This window comes from Haemaphysalis longicornis, unplaced genomic scaffold (genome assembly GCF_048455015.1).
Source record: "Haemaphysalis longicornis isolate Haplotype H1 unplaced genomic scaffold, Haemaphysalis longicornis Haplotype H1 scaffold_6, whole genome shotgun sequence".
Taxonomy (NCBI): Eukaryota; Metazoa; Arthropoda; class Arachnida; order Ixodida; family Ixodidae; genus Haemaphysalis; species Haemaphysalis longicornis.
The window spans coordinates 97,637,530-97,659,029 of NW_027526407.1; the positions used below are offsets into that span (position 1 = coordinate 97,637,530).

The window sequence follows — 21,500 nt, forward strand, 5'->3', positions numbered from 1 at the left end:
CTCGGTCCGCATGCGCGTCAGCACGTTGTTTGTTCACCGTAAAACGTATAATTCGGTCGTAGTTGGACACAAATTTTGAAATATTGAACGTACTTATTAGGACATTGTGTTATCGAGGAACGTAGTAACCGGGAAAAGAACACCGTAACGCTATGGGGCTATGGGGCAGTCCAACCCAACATAAACGTCACTGGACTGAGTATTGGCAGAAGGGCAGAAGGAGAAGTACGTCCAGGTTGGAACACTCAGCAGAGTAAGTGCCAGTCTTGCCCATGTAGCTGGACCCGTCGGTGGAATATCGCTAACTCAGCTGTAGCGCAAGTGAAGCTAAAGCACCACTTACGGTAACTTTTTAGAGTTGTATCTACAAGCTGCTTCCAAAAGCGTAAGCAAAGATGAAAGAGCACAAACAGGACAAGACAAAGATAACAGGCATTATTCTTAAATTCATAGATATATCTCACGTCATCAGTTCAGAATAAAAAGCTGTTACCGCTTCAGCTGTGTCTCATCTGGTCGCTTTCCAATCATTTCCAGTGGGCACTGACGAAGCAGCAAGCCAGATATTTCGACAGAATGTTTGCGAAAACTTCGCTTGGCCCATGCACATGAATTATCCGGAAAATGGAACTTCTGAACATGAGAAGACATACTGTAGGTCCTTGGCCGCATTACCATACACCAAGTCGATTGCAAGTCTCACGGGTAAATTTGTGCTGAGCCTTTTGTACAGTACATGCTATGGAAGCTGCGTAAAGATACAAATCATGATCGCATCTAACGTAAAGCACGAGGACATCTCGGAACATAGGGCTCGTGCATTTTGTGAGCCCATTCTGTCTTTATTGTCTCTAAGGCCACAGCTCGGCGACTGTTGTAGGGGTGCATAAGCTTCTAGAGCGCTAATTTGAACCATGAATGTTTTAGTGTTGACGAAGACGTGCACGTTTCACCGTGATGACTTATTTTGATGAATCCCGTAAACAGGTGCTTTTTCCGTTGAGAACGTGAGCACCCCCCGTAGACACACGAGCAGAACGTTTGGATGACCTGGAGGACAGCCCGGCATACCAGTTCCGGTGCTTGGTAAAGGCTTTGAGGCTCGATGAGGAGGCGCCTCGCCTACGCAGAGGATTGTTGTTGTTGTTGTTTTTGTTGTTGTTACTTAACGGGCCCACAAGGCGTTGCATGGTGGGCTGGCAATCGCTCCCCTATCAGCGCCTTTTTGACACTATGAGCGGGAAATAACCAAGAGTCAACTCGGCTTGTTGCCTTTAAAAATTAGAGGACCAGACGTAAAATGGCTATCCTCGTAATTCAGTGACCGTTAGGGAATATGAATTAATTAAAAAAGTCATGTGGGGCGGCTCTCCTTAGAAAATCTTGTAAGGGGTGTCCTTGTTTCTTCTTTTTACTTGCGACACGATGTACAGCGAAGCCAACGCCACCGGTATTGATATGAAGTCCACCGGGAGCTTTTTAATCGAAAACATCAAAGGTGAAAATAAAGGGAAACCGAGGCGTTGAGGGCCGAACGGTGTTGTGTGACATAATCTCACCTGGGACCCTTATTACAGTGTTAGTTGAGAACACTGTCGTGAGCCACAAGACCAGCAAAGAGGCATAACCGAGAAAGTTCTTGAATGACTGTCGTCAGCGGCGTAATAGCCTCCGGCGCTTTCATCTTTCCCGGGTCTGGCTCTATTTTTACTGTGCAAGCGCCATTCCCCAAGTACCTCATTTTGTAGAATCAGGTCACCCTTTTCGAGGGAGCGCTATGGAATATATTTAAACTGACTTGGAGCCGCAGTCCGGCGCAGGAACGGTGATATCATCGCAATAAAGCAAAGACGTCCACCATTTCAAACGACCAACGATACCATTCACAACTCTCTTTAAATGCGGCTGAAGTTTGGTTTGGAAAACGTACAGGGTAGGATGTGATAACCTCATTCCAAAAAGGAAGCCCAAGTGGCATGAATAGGAGCAATAAATTTGGACTTTATCATTCAGGGCGTCCTCTTCTGGCATTAGCGGGTTAAGCTAACTTCATAAGCATACGAGAAAAGAGACATCAGCCCGGTCGGTGGATTCAACCAGTACCATACTTCTCTGGCAGTTTTCCAGATGGAGCCATATTTTTTGTACCTTTCTCTTCAGCCGCATTCAAAGGGTTCTCTTCGCGTTTTTTTGTCTTTACCGTCCTATTGATTCTTTAAATTTGGAAAACGACGGCGGTGCGCTCGCATGACCACTTCTCGCTGCGCCAAAAAAAAAAAAAAGAAGGCTCAAACCAAGCGAAATTCCAGGCACCAAAAGCGCCACATTTTCTGCGATGCAGTGATATCCAGCTGCGTCTAAGGGCGCTTTCATTTCACCCCGTCTAGAGCTGAGCGTGGAAGGCATCGAAAAATGCCCCATATTTCGGTTATAATGATGTGAGGCTTGAAGCTTACGGAAGCGAAAACCCCAGTTTCCCTGCCTCCACGTAATTGTCTTTTGTTCCATCCGTGCAGGCTTTGTGCTATCACGCGCTAGTCAATTTAAGCTTCTCGGTGAACTAAGCGCAAATTCTGCGTTTTGCGCATCGAAGGACAACATGGCATGAAGACTGAAGAGCAAAGCGGGTGTACAAAAACGGCAATATAAAAATACATCCTATTGGGGGACCGTGAGGCATCGTTTGTGGAGCTCACGAACAAGTTCAATAGGCATGTAATTTCATTAGAATATGTGCTAGCAAAAAAAGCTTGTATGTAAAGGTATTAAACAGAGCAAAGAGCTTAAGGTATTGTCCTCGACGTTATAAATATTGTGCGATTAGATTGCGGTAGTCTGAAAATATAATGCAGTGTTTAAATTTTTTTGGCATTTTAATAAATAAATAAATAAGTAAATAAATAAATAAATAAATAAATAAATAAAAATTCATATCAGGTTAGGTTAGGCATATCTTTAATTATGGCACGAAAACGACGGTTTTTAAGCGCCACGACGCATTTTTTTCTCGAAAAACCTGCATTCAACCGCGCGTTTCCCTTCGGAATATCCTTCTCATCCGTTTACATACACCGAGAACCCGCTCACTTCCGCTGGGTGTCTCGGAGTGAATTCCAGATAAGTTTAAACTTCATTGCAACGCACGTAGAAGAAGAAAGTTACAATAAAGACGCAAAATACGAAGTTCGGTGAGAGTTAGCACTAAAATAATTTGCAAATCAGTGTGAAGTCCCCGCAGTACATTTTACTGTTGTCGCAAAAGATGCATAGAGATTTTTAAAATTATGGTCTTAGAAGCTTACATTTGAGAGATTTCATACGAGATTGCATGTTTAGACAACAAATACACTTGACTGTCTCTTTAGAGTCTGTAAAGCAAGTATACAAGTTTGGCTGAAAAAGCGAACACGCCCGTGTGTTCGGGATTTCGGCGCACGTTAAAAGTACAACGGTGGTTGACATTAATCCGGAGCCCTCGACTGCGGCGCGCCTCATCACCTGTGCAGCGTTTGGCGTGTTAAACCTCAAAATCTATCAAATCAATCTATTAAGCTTGGCTGACCCGAGACATTCCAACGACAAGCAGTCACCACGCCAATCTAAAATTATACCCTCAGCAACTAAATGACGACCCTCCAGCGGTGAAGTAGTTAAAATTAAAAGTGAAGTTGAAATTTTTGAGACTAGCTTTCACAGAAACGAATACAAGCAGCAAGCCGTTGGCCGTGTAGTAGCGAATATCTGTAGATCCTTTCGGTCGCTGTCGTTAAATAAACACCACTACTCGTTCGAGTGCAAAGGAAAACAACAGGATTTCTTTATACAGAAGTACAGAAGGTTACACCGTTCCGTCTTACATGCTTTTCACGAACCAACTGCCCCCCGCTCCCCGCCGCCGCGGTCCCTTCTTTCGAGGGAGAGGGGGCCACGTTCCCTGGTAAACAAGAACCATATGTGGCGCGCGCGCGGACCCCGCCGGTGGTCCCAGTTGACAGCCCCCGGCGGCGGCGGCGCGCGCTTTGCTTCGTCCATTCTCCCGCTTCTGCGGGGTTTCTTTCGTCTTCGCGTTCTGCGACTGAATCCGTCGCAACACACTCCCCACCGAATGGGCTCAAGCACATTCCATCTCTAGCGGGTAAATGAGCTGTATTGGGCGCGTTAACACGACGCCGCGTGGCACTCTTACTGTGCACGAGCGCACTTTACCATCCCGTCCCTCAAAAACCTTTTCGATCCTTCCAAGCTTCCATAGCAAGCGCGGTGCCGGTTCCTTAATGAGCACCAGCTGGCCCACTCTGGGAGGTGGCGACTCCTTCCTGTCGGTAGCATAGGCGGATTTTAGCTCTCGCATGTACTCGGCTCCCCATGCCACCCAGAATTGGTTCAACAGGCGTTTTCGGCGCCTCCAGAACACGCGGAGTGCCTCGGGCGTCGAAGCAGGCTGCTGCGCGACTTCCGTCGGCAGTGTAGTTAGCCGCCTCCCAGTGAGAAAGCTGGCCGGTGTGAGGGGGGTGCCCTCTCCCACGTCACTGTATACATACGTGAGGGGACGGGAATTTATCACCGCCTCCACTTCTGTCAAAATGGTGGCCACTTCGTGCCAGCCCAAAACTTTCCTCCCGATCACTTTCTTCAGTGCCCCTTCCACTGAACGCACCAGCCTTTCGTAAAAGCCTCCCCACCATGGTGCCCGCTCGACAATGAATTTCCACTCTATCCCTGCGCTAGAAAAGTGGTCGATCACGTCTGGATGTCGCAACACGTTCCACAGTTCGAGCAGTTCTTTGGTGGCGCGCTTGAATGTCAAAGCATTGTCAGAGTACACGACGCGACACAGCCCTCTCCGGGACACAAATCTGCGGAAAGCTAACAAAAAACTAGCAGTTGTCATGTCATGTACCAGTTCTAAATGCACAGCTCGCGTAACCGCTCAGGTGAATAGCACTATATAGGCCTTACGCGTGACACCATTGTCTCTCACATAAAGTGGGCCCGCAAAGTCAGTGCCGATCACTTCGAACGGATCTGCTCTGGTTGTCCGATCATTCGGCAGAGGTCCCGTTGGCGCGCACCCCGGTGTAGCACTGAAACGCTGACACGTCACACATGCACGCACCACCTTTTTCACTTCTCTGCCTCGCAGAATCCAGTATTTCTCACGAAGCTGGACGACGGTGTCTCTCACTCCTGCGTGCAGAACCTGTCGGTGGGCGTCGATCGCCAGCAGCGTTGAATATCTGTGCTGTTTGGGCAAGACGACGGGGCTTCGCTCGTCGTAAGTCATGTTTGCCGAGTGAAAGCGGCTCTTGATCCGAAGCACTCCTTCGTCGTCGATGAAGGTGATGAAGTCTCGGAGGGGAGAATCACGTGGAGACTTGGTTCCTTCGGTCACACATTTGAGGTCAGCCGAGAACGCCGACTGCTGCGCCTTTCTCAGCCAGTGTGTTCGCGCTGCTTGGATCTCCGTCGCGGTCAAGGGTCCCGATCTTTTTTCCGTGGACTTCAGGTTGTGGAGGAAGCGGAAAATCCAAGCGGTCGTTCGGTTGACCTTGGACGCCGAGCTGAATCTGGAAATGTCGAGCAGTTCAGCAGATGGCTCCGTGGCAATCTCTAACACATCAGCCCGTTGTTGCCGCTCCCCAAGGTGGTCTTGTGGGAGCTCAGTGCGTTTTTCTTTCGGCCAATCCGTCGCCGGCAATGACAACCATTCCGGCCCTCTCCACCAAAGATCCGATGACACCAGTTTCGATGCCCTCAAACCTCGTGTCATCAAGTCGGCCGGATTGTCCTTCCCAGGGCAGTGATGCCATGTCGCGCCCAGAGAGTGGCTTTGGATTTCTCGCACGCGGTTTCGGACGAACAATTTCCATCTGCTCGGGTCTCCCGTTATCCAATGCAAGGTAATCGATGAATCGGTCCAAAAGTGAACCTCGTTCACTTCGATGTCGAGGCACGTTTTGACGTACTTATACAGCCTCGCGGCTATCAAGCCGGCCATCAGCTCAAGCCTGGGCAAGGTGACCTCTTTCAGTGGCGCCACTCGGCCTTTGCCAGAAGCAGTGTCGTCGTTGTGGCTCCAGTGTCGTCGATAGTTAAGAGGTAGACTACAGCTCCGTAGGCCACCGTGCTGGCATCTGCGTAAATGTGCAGCGCTCGATGGGTCACGTTTCCCAAAAGCTTCGTGGCGTAATACCTCGGCACGCTGATTTCCTTCAGGTTCGCAAGCTCATCGCACCAAGCGATCCATTCCTTCAGTAGCTGCTCTGGCAGCACGTCATCCCATCGAAGGTTGCGTTTCCAGATCTCCTGAAAGAGGATTTTGGCCCTCACGACAAATGGTGACAGGAGTCCGAGAGGGTCGTATAATCTCGCTGTCGTCTGGAGAACGAAACGTTTTGTGTCTCCTCCGCGCTGTGCGAACTCGACCACTTGGTCCGGAGAAAAGGTCAGGCAGTCCTGCTTGGGTTTCCAAGTCATTCCCAGCACTTTCAGCACGTTCGCTACTTGGCCCAAGTTTCTTTCAACGCCGCCGTTCTCTTCAAACATTCCTGTTAGAGCTGCACTATTTGAGCCCCACTTGTGGAGTCTCATGCCTGCCAGCATGAATATTTCGTTCGCTTCGGCATACAGTCGCTTCGCCTCTGCCTCGCTGGCCGCCCCAGTCAACAAATCGTCAACGTACACCGATTTCCTTAGCGTCCGTGCAGTGCCTGGGTAGGCGCTCTCCATAGCTTGGAAATGGTGCTGAAGGGTAGCGGCCAGCAAGAACGGACTTGCAGTCGTTCCAAAAGTCACCCTCGTCATTCGCCAAGTCTCGATTTCCGGAATTGGTTCATTTGGTCGCGGAGGGTCTTTGTACCAGAGGAATCGGAGCGCGTCACGATCCTCTTCCTTCACTCCGATTTGCAAGAAGGCCTTTTCCACATCCGCGACCAAAGCTATGGGATGTGTCCGGAAGTTCAGGAGCAAGGCGACCAGATCCGGATTAAGGTTCGGGCCGCTTTCCAAGCTGTCGTTCAGAGATTTTGAGTTTGCACAGTGGGATGAAGCGTCAAATACAATCCTGAGCTTTGTGCTGCTGCTGTTTTCTCGTACTACAGCCTGGTGGGGCATGTAGTACAGCACCTTCGCTGCTCCTTCATCGCTACCTTCGTCATCAACCCTTTCTGCTATTCCACTGTTCTGATAGAACCGAATTGCCTGATCGTACTCTTCGAGGAGACCTTTGTTTTTTGACAGTTTCTTCCTCACGTTCTCCATTCTGTTTAACGCCACCTGCTTGTTGTCGGCGAGCCTCACGTCAGCCTTCCAAGGGAGGGCAACTTCGTATCTGCCATTCGACTGAGTGATGCTGGCTTCAAAGTTTCGCCTAACATGTTCCCCCGGAGGGTCGTCATCCAAGGCGTCGGTGACTCCCACACTTTCGAGTTCCCAAAAGCTCCTTAGAAGCGAGGAAGACTCGAGATCTGGCGCCGTTGCCTTCAGCACGATCGCTTGGGAACAATGCATTCTGCTTGTGCGTGACCCCGTTCGTCCCTGGACTGCCCATCCGAATACGGATTCCACCGCAGTCAAACTTTCCGTCAGTCGGTGGATCCGTCCGGTCATCGCAGTCCAGTAATGGTCGGATCCCAGCAGCAAGTCAACGTCTCGATCGCTCTGTCCACTCAAATCGTCCCCAACTGAGAGGCCAATCTCATCTAACTTGATCAGAATGCTTTCATCAGGGCTGGGAACTTCGTGCTCACAGATCTTGGGCGTTTCTAGCGCGTCGATCTCAATTTTTTTGTCATTCAGTCGGCTTCTCAAGGTTACCAGAACCCTCCGAAAGGTGCGTTCTTTGCTTTCACCTCCGAACACGCCAACCGCCAGAATCTCTGTTCCGAGGAGTTTGCAGTTGAGTTCCCGTGACAGCTTTTCCGTTATGAAGGTGCGTTGGCTGCCGCTGTCAAACATTAGCCTGGCCAACTTCATCTGCCTGCCACTCTCAACCCATGCTGTTACGGTTTGCAATAGAACGGCTGGTCTCACGCTGCCCTTTTCTGTAGTCTGGAGACTGACGGGCTCGTTCGGATTCTTCTCTTTTTTCGCGTCGTCCGATCGGTCAGAGATCCGTTTAGGCGGAGTGTAATGCGGGTCACACATGCTGGTAGCGTGCCGGCCGTGACACTTGCCGCAACTCAGTACGCACGTGCACATTCTCGCTGTATGATGCGGCATGGTGCACCTAAAACACCTCCTGCCTTGCTGCAACATGCGTTTCTTCTCTGTCAGAGGGATTTCTTCGGTGCAGTCTTTTGTGGCATGCCTTTTGGAGTTGCACAGAAAGCATTCCATCCCTTTAACTGTGCCGTGCAGCGCGGCCGCTGATGGTTGTCGTGACTTCACAAACTGCTGTGGCTTCTTGTCACGTTCATGCGTAGGGAAGCGAGATGGAGGCTTACCAGTTCCGTCAGGTCGCTCGATGATGGACTTTTCCAGGGTCTCTACCTCGATGCGGAGAAAGTTCAAAAGGTCGCTCAGCATGCCGAGGTGCACCGGTTTTTTTGAAGTCTCGGAGCTGGTATCGCTGCTCAATGTTCCCGCAGAGCTGACCTCTTCCGCATTCCTCGATGTCACCTTTCTGTTGTAATCCAGGCTCAGGTCGGATGGAAGTGCGCGAAGTAGGCCGAGATACAGCATGGCGCAGTACGACTCCTCTCCCACACCCAACGCCTTCAGGCCTCGGAGGGGAGCTTGGACGTTGTCGTACATACGACGCAGTGCTCGGACGTTCCGTGGTGACGAGACCGGTGTTAGGTTCATCAGGCTGTCAATGTGGTCTTGGATGAGCGCCCCCTGGTTTCCAAACCTCTGCTGCAGGATGTCGATGGCGTCATCGTAGCACTCCGATGTTGGCTGCAGACCCGCAATTGCCGCTGCTCCGTCTCCGATCAGCGCAGCCCTCAGATAATTGAACTTTTCTGATGGCGCCAAGTCCGAATTTTTATGAATGGCGGTTTCGAACTGCTCCCAAAAAGGCTGCCAATTCCTTCGGTTTCCGTTGAATTTTAGAAGCTCCAATTTTGGGAGTTTGACTTTTGCCGCCGTTGCTGTCCTTGCTCTTATTGCGTCGCTGCCTTGTTCGGAGTTGCCACCACCTGAGTTATTGTTGCAGCTTCGTTTTACCCTGCTTTTCAGTCTCGCCAGGCAGGTTACGATCTTGTCACTGTACTCGATGGCATGAGTGAACTCGTCTTCTGCGTCTTCGTCGGCCAGTAAAGGCTCAATTGCCGCGTTCACATCTTTCAGCTGAGCCTCCACAAGCAGCAGACGTTCGATCAGGACTTCAAGTTCCTCGACACTTGGCATAGGCAGCGGTAGCAGCTTTTCTGCTTCGCCAATGAGTCGACTTACTTGAGCCCGCAGAGTCTTTCGTTTCTTCTTCTGCAGCTCCATGTCGATCGTCGTCCACGTTCAACGGAGCAGTCGATCCCTGTTGCTCGCCGATGCACTCACAGTTCGGTCATCTTTAAAGATCCCGGGTTTCGGCACCAAAATTTTGTAGTAGCGAATATCTGTAGATCCTTTCGGTCGCTGTCGTTAAATAAACACCACTACTCGTTCGAGTGCAAAGGAAAACAACAGGATTTCTTTATACAGAAGTACAGAAGGTTACACCGTTCCGTCTTACATGCTTTTCACGAACCAACTGCCCCCCGCTCCCCGCCGCCGCGGTCCCTTCTTTCGAGGGAGAGGGGGCCACGTTCCCTGGTAAACAAGAACCATATGTGGCGCGCGCGCGGACCCCGCCGGTGGTCCCAGTTGACAGCCCCCGGCGGCGGCGGCGCGCGCTTTGCTTCGTCCATTCTCCCGCTTCTGCGGGGTTTCTTTCGTCTTCGCGTTCTGCGACTGAATCCGTCGCAACAGGCCGGTTGTCGGCCCATTCAAACCATAAAAAGTGATGTACGGGTATACATATGTGCTCAGAGAGAAAAATTCGAAGCATCAGAGCAAAGACAGTGATGAGCTCATTAAAATCATCGCACAAAACATGTAAGTAAAATAACTGAGAAAACTACTGCGATCGACAAGTTTAAATGTAACAATGTAAAAACCACTGGCAAAAGATATTTGCGCCTACCGAGAAAAAAAACAAGGAAATTCAGAAACATAATTTATGATTGTCGCTTGCTCCATGTGTTGTTCATATTTAAGTACGTCGGCTACACTAATATTTTAAGAGAGCGATTTCATCTATGAAACTTTTTTTAGGAAAACGAAAATCATACAAGCTTTAAAAAGCACTGATGTTAGCGGCCCGTTCATTTCAAGGTAAAATAACGGCACAAGAAAGAATGCTTTATTATTCACACCAGTGTACGCTGCAATTCCGCTGACCGTATAGGTACGCGTCGTTTCATGGTGCAAATGAATGTCTGCCTTCGAAGGCAGAACGAAAATTCACCCTCGATTTTCTAAGACTAGCGGCCGTAAATGCCGACTTGCTTTGGTTGATTTAGTGGACTAACACGACTTAGTGGTAAACACGAAGCTAAAGAACCGGCCTGATTTGACTGTGAATGAACAAACGTTTTGACAGTGAATATGGAGAGACATATTTAAATATCCATAACGCTGCTTTCTAAAGACGTAATATGAGTGGAATACAAGTACCACAAGTTAGTCACCTGGTTCATAGGCAGAAAGGTGTGAATAAATGAAATAACGTTATTTCCATAAAAGAAGTACAGTTTATGGAGTATGTTTAGAGGAAAAGGTTGCGGGAAGGCAACTTGGCTAGCCCTAAAATCCATGTTCACAGGCAGCAGCGGAGCAACAGCACTGAATAACAACTGAAAAAAAGATAAAGAGGAGAGGGGAATTAAAAAAATAAATAGAAAACTAAGTACAACTTAGAAAAAATAAACAAGTACACCTTACCATCGCGATATGTCACAAGTGTAATTACAGTGGATTACAAGGCATGATATCAACGAAAAACAGACAGAAAAATTGTACAGTGTTATTTCTCACAAGGACTAAGAGTGGCGATACATTTCTGTTGAGGAGCATAAACTTATATCAATGTTTTCATAAACAAGACTGTTTAGTCCCAGTAAGCGGGACCGTAACAACTGGATGCCATAGTGGGTTCTAGGCTGCGGTACAATCCAGTGCTCAGGTGTACGAGTAGAGTAGTGTACAATTTTGGCTTCAAGTTCGTCAACGAATTAAGAAAGGACTCCCAGATCTTTGTTCTTTTCGATAACTATAGTTGCCAGTCGGCAATTTAGCAAGTTATGAATTTTCAAGAGCTGACTTATAGGGAAAAATGGCTCAGTAGGGGCATTGAACGAAAACCTAAAAAGAGCGCGAAGGAAATTTTTCTGGAAGAGATCGATTTGGTTTATATTTGCGACTGTAGTAGTACCCCACACCAGGCTACAGTAGTTTACGTTGCTAGCGAACAGAGCATTGTAAATTAGCAGTTTAATACAATACGGTATCTGAGGCAGAGCAGAAACAATACCAATGATTCTCGAAAGTTTACTTACAAGGTAGTCAACATGTGTTTATCAAATAATATATTTAGTGTTTTGATTGAATCTAAAAGTTCAATGGTTTGGCAACCAATTTTAATATCGCTTTGCAGAAACCATTTCTTGTTTATAGCATAAAACAGTATAGCCTTTGTTTTTTGGAGTTAATGGTTAGACCGTTTGCCTTGGACCACTTCTGCAATTTTGCAAGTGCAGTATTAGCAAGGGACACTAATTTGTCAGCGTTATCAGAAGACGATAGTAGAGTGGTATCAGCGTAAATAATGAACTCAGTATTTGAGTCAATGTCAACAAGGTCGATCACATATATGAAAAAAAGAAGAGGACCTAGTACGCTACCCTCAGGAACACCAGCGACTATTTACGCGGTTTAGACGATGCTCTATTTATTTCGACGAACTGGACTCTGTTTTGCAGATACGATTTCAAAAGGTGCTGGGAAAAGCCACGGATATCATAATGGTCAAGTTTTTGCAACAACAGCGAATGATTGATGCAGTCGAAAGCCTCACTAAAATCCACAAACACACCGAGTGTCAACAAACGACGTTCGAAGTTGTTTAGGATGATTTCTTTTTGTTCGAGTACAGCAACCTGAGTGGACATATTTTTACGAAAAGCAGACTGCTATTCATTGATTAGTCCCTTATGATCCAGAAAATATAAGATACGGTTGTGGATTATTTTTTCTAAGCGTTTAGAAAAATTGGCAGTATAGATATTGGGCGGTAATTTGACATGTCTGTTCTACAACCTTTCTTCTATCTGCATTTTACTGGGAAGCACTTTAGACGTAATGCATAAATTGCAGACGTTGGTCAGGATAGGGGGAAGGTAATATTTAGAACATAATTGACTGGTCTGATTTGTAGGTTGTTATAGCGTCTAACGTTTTACTATTTTTCAGTTGACAGAATAGACGCGTTATCCCTGCTTCGTTTGTGGGGGAAAGACAAACTGTATCCGAACACGAGTAAGCGTTGCCGCACAAAGCATTCAGGTTCACGGATGGCTTCACAAGAGTAGTAAAATAGTGATTAAATGTGTTTGGTAACGACTCTGCGCTTACTTCAGCGCCGTATTTCATAATATGTATATCTGTGTGAGCGTTTGAGTTTTGCAGCAAATAATGAATTCTCTGCCACATTTTACGACCGTTATTTTCACAAGAGTGAAATGACTGTTCTGAATATTGCGCTTTTGCTTGACGGAGCTCATTGTTGATTTTATTACGGAATTTCTTAAAAGCCTTGAAATCGGCCAACATTCGTGATCTTATGAATATAACTTGCTTTTTGTCTTTATTTGATGGAAAAGCTCACTCGTTATCCACGGCTTGCGAATTTTATAATAGCGATTGCGGACTGTGCGTAAAGAAAAACGCTTGGAATAACAGGCGTCAAAAGTGTTTGTAAGTTATCGTACGCCGCATCAGCTGTGTGGGCGGTAAAAACGTCCTCCCAGTGAGGTTCCGGTAATTGACTACGGAAACTTTCCAGTTCAGCTTGCCTGATAACTTGAGTTTTGAAAGGGCAAGTTTTGTGTTTCTTTACTTTTTGATTTACAGTTAGGAATATGGGCATGTGATCGCTTAGGCTGTACGACAATGCGCCGGCTTTGACGATATTTGAAGAGCAATTCGCAATAAAGAAGTAAATGCAGGTGGAGGTGGATAACGTAGCCCTGGTTGGGGAGGAAATTACATTAAAACAGCCGTATGATGCTAACAAACTATTGAGATTACGCGTTGCAGTACAGTCAGCTAATGTATTGATATTGAAATCCCCCCCCCCCCACAGACCACTTTATACTCATCCATAGCCGCATAAGAAAAGAACTGTTCAAGGAAGTTAAGAAAACTGTCTTTATTGCTGTTTGGCGGGCGATAAACAACAGAATACACAGTCTGGGCACCCAACGCAGATAACACCTCGAAGTAACTCGTTACATAGCAAAGCTCACCAATACGATTCATGGGTATTGTATCATGAACTACGAGGCTGACACCTCCACCACGTAATCCTGTTGTGTATCCAGTAAAACATTGGTATTTAGGCAAGCACCACGGGGCAGAAAACTGATCATACGAAGTTTAAGTTATTAAAATAAAGTCAAATTTAGAGTTCAAATTTGCAAAAAAATACATCCAGTTCATTGCCTTTGTTTCTGGCAGATTGACATTGACGTGAAAGCAGTGTATTGCCCTTTTATGATCGGGAGGAACAAATTCGAGATACCTGGAGCGGAGTATCTTATCGTAACTCGGCATGTGAAGCGAAGTAGCTAGGAGCTGGCTTGTTTTAGTCTGCCAGTTTTACGGATCCGAAAGTTTTCTTGTGTGATGCGCACGGCTGCCTCTTTCTTTTCGGACAAGCACCTTTCCGTTGCGGTGCCGAGCGAAACGGAAATTGTTGTCGAGTGCCCAATCTTGTGCAGCTTTGTGCAGCGTCTTGCTTCGAGTCATCAGATTTTCATTGATGAAAAGCCCGAGTTTGAGTGACGGTAGAAATTTCCCTTTTTCAAGCCATTTGTCTCTAGTAGCCTGATTAGTGAACCTAACAATCATTGCAGGAATCTTGCCTCTTTTGGACAGAAGCCTGTGGATCCCGCACACGGATTGATCAGTGAGGGGATCAACGCCAAGTTTAGAGGCAATAATATTAACTTCGGTCAGGAGGCACTCATCATCTTTTTCTTTTATTCCATAAATTTCAACGTTTAGTTTCCTGCTTTTAAATTCTAGTTCATTTAGTGCAGCTGTCACAGACAGGACTTCATTAGAAGGATCAGCTTTCTCAAGTTTAAAAACCATCAATTGAGGTTTTTTATCTCTGTGTTTTGTTTTGCAACCGTCGCAAGAACAGTTTCATACTTATCAGACATATGTTTTATGGACTGTTCCATCTCCGCAACTGTTTCCTTCAAAGAAAGCAAACTATCTAGTTTTCTAATTATCTCGGCCAACATGACAGCAGTGGCATCCCCATTTTCTTTTCCCTTTGAAGGCATATTCCCCGGCTTGTTTTTCCGGCACTGAGGACATCTACAGGCTCTCTTGCAGTCGTCTCGTTTATTCGCGTCGACGAAAACGCGTTTTCAGAGATAATAGAACGGGTGCCCAACTGATAGCGGCCCGAACAATCGCAGCATGTTATGTAGGGCTCATCATCCTCGAAAGCGTCGCCCCATTTCGCGTAAACTGAATCAGTGGGAGAGCTCATTTGTGTGTTAAGATAACACTTTCACTAAAGCCACGCTAAAACAAACATAACAGTATGCATGAAAAAAGTATAGAAACTGCAAACACGCTCCATGGCGAATCAAATTGCAGTAAAAGCAGCAGAGCAAAAAACCCAAGTAACAACTTTGTACAAACACTGAAGCACCAACCTGTAAAGTTGCAGAGTACGTTTAGCATGGGTGCACCAGCGCTCGCCGCCGTGACTGCCAAATAACAGCGACAGCCGCCGTGAGGTCATCTTTATAGCCGAAGGTGGGTGGCGGTAAATTATCAAGAAGTACACAGCATGCATTTTATGAAAATTCGATAAGTGACGAGGTTTGCGCAGCACAAAAGAATCATCAGACCTTTTTTAAAGCGAAGCTGTATTGTCCTCACTGTTGCCGTTGTACGCCAATACGACCAGCAGAAACGCGCACTTTTTCTGACGATGATCATGATCGTGGGTGAAATGAAAAAAACAATCCCAGGCCTCCCTAATAACATGAAACATAGGGAGAGGAGAAAATGCAGGGTATAAGTGTATTTAAAGATTACGAGTGTCATCTTGCCACACGGCTCGCGCTGATTGGGCGCCGGAGAAGCGCCGGTGAGAGCAGCAAGGCGCGCTTGCTGAGCCGGTGCGCGCTCTATTGAGTTGAACCCGGTTTAAGCAATTAAATGTGAGACAGACTGGCCGTGAGTTGTCTTCGTGTCACACACAGCAGCAAGCTAAAAATTATGCTAAGAAGTAGTGCGAGGCGATGGAAAACGATCGTCCCGGTGTGTTTATTTAGTACACGTTCTTGCCCATGGAAATAAAACGTTCTAGCGCGAGGCATTGGAAAATGAGTGCGCCAGCGTGATCTTTTAGTACGCGTTACGTTCTAGCGCGAGCTGTTGGAAAACGAGTGTCCCAGTGTTTTAGTATCGTGACCACATCAGAATACGACGACATGAGACGCCGACAGCCCGAGCCCCTAAGGTGGTTTGCCACTAAAACGCTTCCCGTGGCCGCAATTGAACGTGGGTCCCTCGCGTTATGAAGCCGGCGTCTATCCGATTGCTCCATTTACACAAGGTCGAAACAAACGCCAAGCAGCAAGTACCGATAAGCTCCACCGGAAAAACCATCTTATATCTCCTCCACATCTCATACGCCGACCAACACAGAGCAAATTTTGCTTAGCGACGAGTTACGCGTACATCTAGTAGTGGCACCTTTACCAAAAAATAGGCATCCGGAGCATCATCAAGAGAGACGGCTGGCCCGAGCCATGGTACTTCACAAGCAGTGCCACTGCAACTAGTACTGGCAGTGGCTGTTGTAGTAAATAAGCAGGGCAATACGGTCGCGTCGTGCTCCGTCACAGACGTAATCCCAAAATTGGAAGAGGTACCATCGCTGTGGCCGTTGCGGGCACGTCGGCCACGACCATTATCTCCGACTCCGAGACAGCACTGCGAAATTATGCATGAGGAAGGATATTCAAAACTGCAGTCAAGATAATCCAAAGCAAACCAATCCTACCCTCACGAAATAGCCTTTTGATATAGACACCATGGGACCGTCTCTCCCGGGAAACGAAATGGCACACAAAGCAGCTCTAGAACTCAGCTACCAGGCCGACTTCACAGACAACGTGCCGTGATCGACGGCGAGTGGGAGGGATGGGCTGGCTTTATATAAAAAAATTATCCAGCATTATAGATTGGGCCGACACACACTTCCAGCCATTCATCGCACACCCTAAACGTTCTTACACCCTTTTTGGGCGAAAAGGGTGTAAAAATCTTGTCCCATGGCGCACACCTTTAAAAGGTGTTTTGGCTAATAAAAGGTGTAAGGATTTAAAAAAGGTGTTTGTGTGAACACCCTAAAAAAGGGTGTAAGGTTGCTTAAAGGAGCCATGAAGACAAAATACAAGTTTGGTTTATTAGAAAGACTGCTTAGTCCCAAAAACAATGGTACCAATATTGTCGCAATCGTCGCACAAATAACGGAGATATTAAAGAAAACGTGTGAAGCAGTCGCGACCCCCTAGCCAATTTCCCGCAACTTTTCTATGACGTCACGCAACCTTGTTTGTGTGATTGGCGGCCGCCTAACTGGCCTGTCGCGACGACACATGACTGCACGTCTGTAATGGGGCCTCTAGTTCCATTTGTCCGCATCACTTGAATGCTAACGTGCAGTTAACGCACTGAAAATTATGTTTTATTGCTGACCCGTATGACGTCATTCTTGCTCATAACACGTCACTGTGGCGCAAAATTTGAAAGTTTTTAAGTACTTCTTACTTTTTTTTCGTTAAAAAAACATCTTTTGTGGCGGTAATGAAGCTGAGTGAGATACTGAATCCTAGTTCTTTCAAATAAAACGAAGTTGTATTTTCTGTTCATGGCTCCTTTAACACCGGTGTAGGCAGCGCAGCTACCCGTGCCAATGTGGATTCCCGGAGCGCGCAGTATGACATACAGACACATTGAACGCGCACAAGACAGTCTTGGGTCACAAATGAATTGAGCAATAAAACCAACGAGGTTCATGGGTACAGCGAGTGCATACTTACTTGTAAATACATGTGTTCTTGATTTTACATCCAGCACAGGAAAGCCCCCCGATAGAGTCGGTGGTCATCTCGCAAAAACCAGATATTTTAGCGCTAATTTTGCAGTTGTGTATTTTAATGTGAGCAGTTACAAATTAGCATACAGATTTGGAAAAACTTTTTAATCGCGAGGTACTATTATGTTCAATAAGTCATGGAATTTCATTAATACCAAACAAATATTCCCCGCCCTCATTATTTCAACACCCTTTACCCACAAGAGCGTGAACCTACAAATTAGGATGTTGGAAAGTAAGTAAAAGGGTGTAGAGAAAAATGGTGTAAAAAAAGACCGCAAACTGAGAAAACATGTGCAAGAGATCTCCAACTTTCGAAATATTTCATACCCATTTGCACGGGTGGACTGAGCATTTTCTACAAGCGGAATGATGTTTTGTACCTCACGATGTTTAAAGCAATATGAGTTGGCATAATTGATTACCAGGGAAGCTGTTTAAGCTTTAGCTAGTTTCCGTGGTGTTAGCCAAAATTACCAAGAAAAAGAACTTCGTCGCTTGTTAAGGATTCACCACACCAGATAGGGTATTATAACAGTGAAGCCGGCTTTCGAGCCTCTTCAAGTGTAAGCACAAGGGGCGCATGCGTATGCGGACCTATTGGTATATTGGTATACGTCTTAAAAGGTACTAGTATTTTTGGGATTCCAAAACGCAAAGAATTGGCGCAGCTTCCACTGGTAGTGCAAGGCTGGAGAAACAGCAGAGCTGGGATCAACCTAGCTTGTTTGCCTCTTTGCACCCGCTGTCAGTGTGGGGGACACACTGAAACAGCCTTGTAAAATTTGGCTAAACTTGGCCTCGCCCCTCAGCACTTAGCCTAGCCTAGCGAGAACATTGCAAAACCTAACAAAACTTTTGAAAGCCAAGCACAAAGTAGTTCAACTTGACAACACCGGAATAAGAAAGGTCAATTCCCTGCTCCGTATTTTTTTTTCTGGCAACTGCACACCTATTACATACACACCCTTTCAACACCCTAAGGGAAGCCAATCGTGCTGCTTTCGGTCAACACCGTTTTCGCCACAGAAATGTTGTCTTTTTTTAATGTTAAGAGTTCTAATTGATACTGACGTGCCAAAGCTAAAGTTGGGCAAAGAGGCCACCGTATACATGCAAACGAGCGATCATTTCTCGCGAACAATTTTTTTTTTGATTTTGAACATTCCTTACGAGGTGGAGAGGAGGGTATGAGAGGATCTCTGGTACTTCACAGTGCAATTATACATGCATGATGGCGTTAATCAACCGAAAGATGAATACCTCTTCCACAACCTTCCAACACCCTACAAAAAACCAAGAGAATTGAAGTTGGTCAACACTCTTTTTAATACGAAGGTACGAAAAGGATACAAAAAGGGTACGAAAAGGGTGTTGAAATTCAAGAAAAAAGGTGTACTGGCCTCCCAACACCCTTTTTCCATTTTTGTCCAAAAATTTACAAAAAAAGTTTAGCGAGTTTCCTTGACAAAAGGCAATCGGTTGCATGGTGCAGGATACAACCGAACACTTCCGACACCCCACCCTGTGTCACCGCAACTTTCTAGATACATGCGCAGATCAGGGCAAGTGGTGCGGCGATGCTGCCGCCACGCTCCCACACATGGTTTGGGTGTGTCCCAGCAAACTATAGACACCCGCATCAGGCGTATGCATTACAAGACACGAGCAATGGGAGGCCGCGCTGCTTAGATCCCAACCAGACGTTCAAACAGCAGTCGTCCAGCTGGCGGGAGACATTGCCAGAACCCATGGGTTTCTGAACGCCGTCTAAAGGGCCGAGGACACTGCCACTCCCAAGCAGTGTCTCAGTCGGAACACAGACGACAATAAAGTTTCAAAGACGATTGTCTTTCTTGGGCTACTTAAACCCAGAAATTTTGGTCGGTCTGTATGCCTCTCTGTCTGTCCGTCTGTCTGTCTGTAACTCGGTTCAGCCAGCCGGCCAAAGTAACATACATATATACTGCGCAATACCCTTATATACTCACAGACGAATGTGCGCGTCTAAGCCCGGTTTATATGTTCATGCTTGTCAACTTTGCTGAACAAGAACAAAGCATTGCGCAAATATAAGACAGGAAATTATAGTACACAAGGGATATTTACAGTGTTCCTTTATTTAAAAAATTTATGGATGCGTGGTTTTTCGACAGCAAGTGATATTCTACATCTACTGCAGAAAACCGCCGCCTCCTGGCAGCATATGAAAAATCACGCGGCAACAGCAACGAAAGGTTCCACTAGCTAGGTTCCACGTTCTGCTTGGAACGCACGTGGAGCACGGCCACGTGGTTCTATAAACCTTGTAGTCGGCCGCCTTCATTCACGCGCGTCTCCGCCGTACTGCAGCGCTGGCATCGAGGAACCTGGCCTGTAGCAGCGGAACGCGGTAAATTCAAATCGCCTTGCGCGAACCTTTAGTGTGTTTACCTTGGGATGAGCGCGACGGTACAGGAATAGCATGAGAGGTGAGCGGGAAAGCAAAGGGGGGCATTTCCTCGTCAAATGTCTACAAAGGCTATCACGACATTTGCAACGAAAGGAGCAGATACGCGGCCAATTTTTTCATCATCATCATCATCATCATCGAAACCGAAACGTTAGGCCTACGGAGAGCATACCCCAGAGTTTTTTTTTTTTTAATTGCGACAGTATGCCCCTTGGCATAAGTTCCTACAGGTACAAGTTTGCACCCGTTTCCCGGATGAAGTCCAGAAGACAGCGGTGGTGGGGCCCCCACAGCCATCGCTGAAGATCGGGGGGTCTTCCCGGATGCAGGCCTGTGCCGCGAAGGTGTCGGGTCTCGCTGCCCGCAGTGAAGGGCACGTCCATAGCAGGTGGTTGGTGTCGGCGTCTTCGGCAGGAGTGGCGCGCACCTCCAGTGTAGCACATATTCGTAGTGTGGGATTGGCCGACCAGGGAATGCATCACAAAACTTCGCGTTCAACATCCTCGTCGTTAGCCCGGGCCGTGCATGACTTTTTCTCAAGATTGTCAACATTGTTGCGGTGCGGCTTCTAGTAAATGCTTCGTCTAGAAACACACCTATAAAGTAGGACATTGCCTCAGCACGACAAATTACGACATCCCGTAGGGTCCTTCTATTGGTAAGTATGTATGTAGACTTTATATGGGGACCCAAACATAATATGACCTCCTGAATGAGATCCGCAGCGATGGTGTCTTGGATAGGGCATTGTGCTACTGCGACCAAGGACGCGGGTGTGATCCCGCCCACCGTAGCTCCTTTTCAGATACAAAGGAAAACTCTCTGTCGAAATTTCAGGGCGCGTTGCCGTTGGTCAAAATAATCAGGAGCCCTGCAATACGCGCGCCACATACCCCAGAAGCAGCTCCGGCACGTTAAGTGCCGTAGAATCTTAGCCAATAAATGCGTGCTATAGGCAGTCTTCTTCCACAGCGCTTCCAGGTATGAAAGAGAGACTGAAAGCTTTCCACAGCCACCTTTTAAGACAGCAGTAATGCATCGTAGCTCACGGTAACGCTTAACGGTAGGCGCTAATATACCTCCCTGCTTCTAACGCGTGGTCTACTGCAAATGCCAAGAAGTGGAGGAGCCACTTATTTTCATTGAATCTAGTAAGGCTGAAGATCGCCGAATTTACTACTATCCCCCCTTCACTGTGCTTCATTATGCGCCATTTCTGTCTCCGGCTTCCGTATCCTTCATCCTACTTATCCTTCCTGTTCTGGGCCATTTATCTTCAAGCCGTTTCTGCTTTTCGTGTGGCTGCGCGTATCTTCTCACCCCCATTCCGCCTATCACGGCAGTACATAAGGACATAATGCAAGAAGCAGAAACAAACCAAAATGAAAAAGCTGCGAATAATGCAATAGGGAGGGCGGTTTCCGCGGGCTCCGTTTATGTAACTGCTGACTTCAATAAACCACGAAACACATACATGGTTAACCACAAAGAAAACAACACTATAAAGTAGGGCCACTACCAAACAGCCGCATGGTATCGCTAGATAGCAGCAGACATGCTTGTTGCCTCTGGGCGGTGAAACTGAGCCCGGAATATCGCTAGAAACTTTACGCCTTGTCGGTGTCTCTATTAGCTCCTATCTTTGCAGTTTACGCC

General features: G+C 47.0%; 2 protein-coding genes across 2 annotated transcripts; both read right to left on the bottom strand.

Annotated features, from left to right (window-relative positions):
* Nucleotides 1–4,111: 4,111 nt before the first annotated feature.
* On the bottom strand, nt 4,112–5,770 carry LOC144143154 (uncharacterized). Its single transcript, XM_077674957.1, has 2 exons — nt 5,117–5,770; nt 4,112–4,795 (listed from the first exon to the last, which is right to left on the bottom strand). The coding sequence occupies exons 1-2, from the start codon at nt 5,768–5,770 to the stop codon at nt 4,112–4,114; spliced, it is 1,338 nt and encodes a 445-aa protein (XP_077531083.1).
* Nucleotides 5,771–6,027: 257 nt separating this feature from the next.
* Nucleotides 6,028–9,438, bottom strand: LOC144143155 (uncharacterized). The gene has a single exon (XM_077674958.1). The coding sequence runs from the start codon at nt 9,436–9,438 to the stop codon at nt 6,028–6,030; it is 3,411 nt and encodes a 1,136-aa protein (XP_077531084.1).
* Nucleotides 9,439–21,500: the final 12,062 nt, after the last annotated feature.